Source organism: Filicampus tigris, chromosome 22, assembly GCF_054856515.1.
Source record: "Filicampus tigris isolate MCC_2025a chromosome 22, RoL_Ftig_1.0, whole genome shotgun sequence".
In the NCBI taxonomy this organism is placed as follows: domain Eukaryota; kingdom Metazoa; phylum Chordata; class Actinopteri; order Syngnathiformes; family Syngnathidae; genus Filicampus; species Filicampus tigris.
The window spans coordinates 6,704,558-6,710,954 of record NC_141238.1 but is presented as its reverse complement, the minus strand read 5'-3'; the positions used below and the strand labels follow the sequence as shown (position 1 = coordinate 6,710,954).

The 6,397-nt window shown below is 43.6% G+C and overlaps 1 protein-coding gene and 1 long non-coding RNA gene across 5 annotated transcripts; one reads left to right on the top strand and one right to left on the bottom strand.

Annotated features, from left to right (window-relative positions):
- Nucleotides 1-35: 35 nt before the first annotated feature.
- On the bottom strand, nt 36-6,150 carry dnai7 (dynein axonemal intermediate chain 7). Of its 2 annotated transcripts, XM_086022970.1 has the most exons (17): nt 5,970-6,150; nt 5,822-5,836; nt 5,602-5,683; nt 5,439-5,527; nt 5,268-5,372; nt 5,016-5,153; nt 4,809-4,943; nt 3,972-4,075; nt 3,741-3,899; nt 3,497-3,671; nt 3,324-3,408; nt 2,992-3,155; nt 2,770-2,929; nt 1,864-2,153; nt 1,630-1,788; nt 399-512; nt 36-313 (listed from the first exon to the last, which is right to left on the bottom strand). In XM_086022970.1, exons 1-17 carry the CDS (start codon nt 5,970-5,972, stop codon nt 38-40), a joined length of 2,253 nt encoding a protein of 750 aa, XP_085879096.1. In that variant the 5' UTR covers nt 5,973-6,150; the 3' UTR covers nt 36-37. The 2 variants fall into 2 exon arrangements, with proteins under 2 accessions (XP_085879096.1, XP_085879097.1); XM_086022971.1 differs by lacking the exon at nt 5,822-5,836.
- LOC147126725 (uncharacterized) lies at nt 1,184-4,325 on the top strand. Of its 3 annotated transcripts, none has more exons than XR_015084821.1 (4): nt 1,184-1,740; nt 1,847-2,112; nt 2,736-3,167; nt 3,245-4,325. It is a non-coding gene; the product is annotated as an uncharacterized LOC147126725 (long non-coding RNA). The 3 variants fall into 3 exon arrangements; XR_015084822.1 differs by having other exon boundaries at nt 1,847-2,942; nt 3,008-3,167; XR_015084820.1 differs by having other exon boundaries at nt 1,847-3,167.
- Nucleotides 6,151-6,397: the final 247 nt, after the last annotated feature.

The following is a 6,397-nucleotide window of genomic DNA, read 5'->3' as shown; positions in this document are numbered from 1 at the left end:
CTACAAGAGAACGTAACGTGTTTTATTCCGCACACGGTTAGCAATACATGAGCGGCCTGGTGGCGCAGAACAGACTCTGGACTGTGTCCACGAAGAGGAAGTGGGCCTCTCGGGTTCGACTTATCCCTTCGGGGCTCATGTTGTCCTGCAGCATGTGGATGAAGGTGGTGTGAAACTCGCTGTCGGGATGGTGGTCGGCGCAGAAAGCCTCGCTCGTTTCCGTTATCTCCAGCTTCTGGAATCTCTGAGGACCCACCAGGTAGAGAATCCACACGTCTTCGGGGGGCGGGTCGAGGCCCTGGTGCTCACAGACCTGACACGGCAGGGTTGCGGCGGGTCAAAAATGGCCACGGAATTTCCTGAGGTTATTAGAAAATATTATGTATGAGAGGGCCCACCTTTACGACGATATGTTGCGGACCGCATTGGGCGTTCCATTTGCTCCACGAGAAGGTGCAGACTGATGCGAACAGGGCCATCTGTTCATAGGCAACGTGCTCCCTAACCGGGTCCTTTATCCCAAAAAACCCCCCCCCCAAAAAACTGGGTTTTATAAAATGAACCTTTTTGTGCAAAAGTCACAAGCGGTCATTCGCAGATGAGGTTTAAAAATAAGTGTAATTACAAGAAAATGTAGTCTCATTTTATTTAGGATTCATGTCATTGTCATTTAATATTTCAAATGCTATGCAGTGGTTTATATGACTATTTTCAAAATATTTACAATAAATGAATCAAAAATGTTCAATTTGGATGTAAAAGATTTCCGTTTTACTCATTGTATAGTTTACAACATTTTGTAATATTTACAATTGATAAGTTAGCAAATTGTTTTTTTTAAAGTTCAATGTATGCATCGTCAAAAAAAATTATTTGTTTTTTATTTACATCAATATACCAGTTTTTCTGTATTTTAATCATTCACCTTTTTAAATATTAATTTGAATCCTTTTTGTAAGAATGATTTGCAGTGGTTTATTTAACTATTTTTTAAATTATATTCGCAATAAATTAATCAGAAATGTTCAATTTGTATGTAAAACATTTCCATTTTACTCATTGTATAGTTTACTATATTTTTTAACATTTACAATTGGTAAGTTAACAAATTGTTGTTTTTTTTAAGTTAAATGTATGCATTGTCAAAAAAGATTATTTGAGTTTTTTTATTTGCATCTATGCAGCTGTATTTTAATCATTCACCTTTTTAAATGTTAATTTAAATTCTTTTTGTAAGAATGGAATGCATCTAAAATGGTTTCCTATTTTATTTGCAAACAATTACAGAAAGATGAATAAAAAATGTGAAATGTATTTTTTTGGATATAATAAATTAACCAATTATTTAATGGACTAGATTAAGTTAAATGACTTTCTGAATGCTACATAAAAAAATAAACCAATTGACCAATTATTGAATACAGCTATAGATGAGACCATGTAAAAGTGTTAGTCAAATTGCTCAATTTTAGGAGGAAAAAAAATGCTAAATGACTGAAATATTTATATTATGGAATTGGCATGGATGCATTTTACAGTACGTGGTTGTCAGCTTTTCTAAAACGACCACTCTAATGCCGTCAAAGCTTTTTTTTTTTTTTGCCATAGGCCATGGCGTTAGACGGCGACCTTGCGGCAGGAAGTGACAAACTTGTCGGTGTGCTCGTTGACGAAGATGTTGATCCCCGCCTTGAGCATGGCCTGCTTCAGGTCGGGCGCGCTCATCCACTTGCCGAAAAGGTTGGCCAGGCCCACCTCTCGATCGGTTTCCAACATGCACTGATTCCCCTGGAAAAAAATGCACCCCAAAAACCACGTCACTAACTCTCCTCTCCGCCCTCCTCAGCTTTCTCTGAAGGCCACCTGGATGGTGACGTTGAGGTCAATGAGCGCCCCGTGGATGCTGAAGAGCGCCGAGTCTTTGCCCAGTGGGCGGAGCTCCCAGCTCCGGAAGGGGAAGTTGGCGTAGGTGTGCTGCATCAACACGAAGGGGTAGAAGGAGTCCATCTTGAAGGACACCTTTGCCACCCCGGCCGCCTCCTCCTCCTCCGCCACCTCGCCCTCCTCCCGCTCCTCCTCGTCCCCTTCCACCTCCTCAATCGCGTGCTCTTGGTAAGAGAAGTCGCTGATGCCGTCCGTCCGCCAATACTTGGCTAAGGTCAGAGAAGAATTACAGAAGTCGACGGGTGAACTTTTATTTTTGTAATCGCTTGTCGTTGGGGATGTAACGATTCACTCAATCCCCGCTTCGATTCGATTTTTGATTTTCAGTTCCCGATTTTCGATTCCGATTCGATATTTCTGAAAATTGCTGCCATGCTTGTCTCTGTGCACTAGTGTGGCTCTGCAGCCATCCACAAACGCAATAAGCAATGATGTTTGGCGCTTGATCCACACATTCAAAATGTGCTACGCATCTGGAATGAAAAAACGTTTCAAGACATCATTTTTGATCGAATCGATTCATCGGAGCGGATCAATTTTAAATCGATTTTCAATGAATAGTTACATCCCTACATATAGTACATTTCAGTTGTATATAACTTCTGTATGCCAGTGGACGCCCATAGGGGTGACCGGGCACAAAGTTAAGGGGGCTGTTCCCCCACCCCAGGGGCACCCCCTAGAACTGCCACTGCTGGAACTCTAAAATGAACTCCAACTGAACTGTATATGGTCAATGATTCTTTTGCATACCAGTAGTAGTCTCTAACTTTTGCAAACGCCTCAAATAGGACACGTGATTGGCCGAAATGAGTCATCCCCTACCTTCGGCATCCCAGCGACCCACTCGGGGGGTTTCTAGGAAGACCACCGTGTCAGGGAGCCTCACAGACACGCCCACAAGCGGGCAGGCGGCTTCCTCTTCTTCTGTTTGGTACGATTTCTCAGGAACGTAATGGAAAACTTTCAACCTGGCTTCCGACATCTACAAAACACAAGTGAGGATCCATCCCGAAAATTTCAACTGCGGCGTACGTTTTGACCCACCCTTCGGATTTCCCAGCCCTTGACGTGATGAGATTGCGGCGGAAGGTGGAACAATTCGTAGTAGAAGACTCCACCCAGAGGCGTGTACTTCCTCAGGTCCACCGCCTCGACGCCCTCGCCGTAAAACATCATGTCGTCCTCGGGGGGCGGCGGGGTTGCGTCGGCTGGGCGGAAAGGTGAGAGAACGTGACTTCAAATGTTACATTTTAGTACCAGCGTGAACCGTTTCTGTTGCTTTTCCAACCCTAAACAGTATTTATTTGTACTTTGGAGAACAAAAACGGACCCGCTACAGTTTCCCTGTTTTGGGATCCCAAGTGGCCCAGGCTTACCTTCAAGGACCTCCACCTGCGTTATAACCTGGTTATCTCCATCCCCTGCATGGACACTGGTTCTTGACTTTTGACTTTCTGAACGCTAAATCAAAAAAAAAAAAAAAGAAAGAAAATTGAACGTCACTGTTTTTTTTGACCAATATTAAAAATCCAACATGCTTGGCCTAAACCTTCGCCTCTTCAGACTCTCGGGCCGGTGGCACTTCCTCCTCGGCGATTTGCTCCTGCTCCTGTTCCTCCGCGGGCTCCTCCTCCTGCGCTTCCCGCGTCTCCTCCTGCGTCTCCTTTGCCTCGTCATCCTGCTGCGTCACCTCCGGCGGAATCTCATCGAATACGGTGAGCCACCTGAGTGCCACAATGGCGACGGCGTAAATGGGAGGATTCCAGATAGCGGTTGAGGGGGATCTGACATACCCGGGGGGGGCCACGGTTATTTTCATGTGGGTCATCCTGGACACTGTGGACAAGTGGTCGTAGCTGGTGTGAAGGATCCGCACGGCAATGTTGCTCATCGCGAGCTGCTTGGTCAGCTCGAAGCCCATCCCCACCTCCTTGAAGGTCAAACATTTAAACCTGAGACGTCACACAAATAGATGAATACTGTACATGTATTTGCCCCCCCCTCGACGACCTTCCACTCAGTACCTTGCCTTCCTCATGAGGTTGGCCCACAAACACACCGTGGTGTTGTCGTCTTTAACCACAGCCTGCATGTTCCCGGTCTCCGTGTCAATGCAGTTGCTGGCCCCCTAGACATAGACCAGACACTTTATTAGGGACACTTTCACAACCGAATCGTGAGATATGGTTTGGGGGTCCCCCATGGATCAATATAAAGACCACTGCAGCTCACTGGAATTTATGGACCTATCTATTCATCTCCATCTATCCATCCATCCAACCAACCAAAGAAACAAACATGCATACAATGCAGTACATGTTGGATATAAAAAGTCTACACACCCCTGTTCAAATGCCACCTTTTTTCTAACAAGAGCAACAATTTCAACCTATAACAACTCAATTAAAAAAATATATGTTTTTTTTTTCTCATCACGGGGATGTAAAAATTCATAAATGACGTGGTTGTCAAGGTGCCTCTGGTTAACCCTAAATAATTTTTAGATGTTCTAGTAGGCTTTTCCAGACATTTTGGAAAGTTCTGCTCTCACACTGATTGGTATTTGGAACTGGTCATATCACATACGCATCACTGCCTTCAGAGACATTCTGAGAGACATTCGTAGCTTTGCAGACTTTTTTTTTTTTTCCTTCAGGGACAGCATGGAATCATAGTTTTGGTCACACATAAACTGACACATTTCTCACTGTCCTTATCTCATGCCTATCGTAGTGTCTCAGATTTTGACACTCAAGTAGCTTAATGAATACATTTCAAAACCGAGCATTATCTGTGGATAGGCTGCGTTTTTTTTTTTTTTTTTTTTCGAATAAGGCATAACTTGAGTGGTCGGAGTGCACCTTGAGGATCTCCATGCTGGTGTTGAGAATCTTGGTGTAGACTGTGTCCTGCAGAAGCAGAAGGGTTTCCTGGTATTTGGGGATGTAGTTCACGTCGGTCACCTCCCTGAGCAGCATCTCCAGCTCTTCGATCAGCTGCCAAGGACACAATAACCGCTCGAAATAAAGAGGGGACGTGTTGTAGTGATGGTAAAAAGGGATGCGGACCTGAAGAGCGACGTTACACTGCTTGAACACGGTCTTTATGCTGCACTCCCGGTCGTCTTTCCACAAGCCGATGAACGTGTTGATATCCTGCTGCACTGCCGGGTCCGGAATGTCACTACATTGCATGTATTTCTCCCACTGTATGAACACAGATGACTCGAATGGATTTTTGATAGTGTCAAACTTCAAATGAAAATTTGAACTGGGGTGTGTAGACTTTTTTTTTTTTGTTTGTTTGTTTTTCCACCGTACCTTGGACATTTGTGCGGCCTCACTTTTATACTTCATCACAGCCAGATAGTTCTTTGCCAGAAGGGAGCGTAGTTCTCCCACCTCACCGCCCCTGCGTTTGCTGTCCTTTTTAAGCAAAAACAACAGAGGTTGTTATTTAGCAAAGCATACATAGCTATGTTATTAGGGTACCTTCGCCTCGAGATAATCCAAAATTTCCTGTCTTCTTTGCCTTTCTAACCTTTCCTGTTCTTCTCGCTCCGCTTGAATCCGGGCCTCCTCTGTAAACCAAAATAATATACTCCATATGGACACTTTCATGCATTTATTAATAATTTTGCAAGTATTTGACAACCTTCTTCTCGCAACCTTCGCTGCTCCTCCTCAAGCTTCAGCTTCGCCTTTTGAGCTTTGGTCAGTTTGGGGCCCTTTTTACCCTGGAATACAGCAAAAAATAACATTATGCAAGCGTACTGTTAAGAAGGTGGCTCCGCAACTGTGTGGTAGTGACAGAAGAGGCATTCATGCACAGTTTAAAGTCTCAAAGAGAAAACTAATGACACTGTTGGGATTACCTTTTTCTTTGGAGGCTTTCATTCAGTCACAGGAGATAGATTTTTTTTTTTTTAAAGAAGGGGGATCACAAACCATGCAATTACAGGATGGAAAAAGAAACATTAGAACGTGCAATACAGAGGTGGATGAAGGGGGCATTAAACTCACCATGACGACTCGGTGGGGGACCTGTTTTTAAGGAAATTGTTAAGGTCGGCAGTTAACTAGCATCACATTTCAGTCATTCACATTAGGCCGTAAAATAAAAATAAAACAGTTTTTTCTCTTAATCATTCGTTGCGAATTCGACACTCGGGCGCTGTAAAATCTCCATGGCAACCGCCACGCGCAAAAACATAACGTAACGCCGAACGTAGTGACGCAACACTATTTTTAGGAATGCGTTGATATGTCATCACTGATATTGTGCAAAAGGAATTTTGATAAATTTCGTAATTCATTAAAAAGGGGTTAGGGTTCAAATCAGATCAGAATCAACCGTGAACCAGTGCATTTTTTTCATAAAAATAAATCCCATCAAATTACACTTTTGACCGATATCGTACATTCGACCACATATTTAGTATAATACAAAA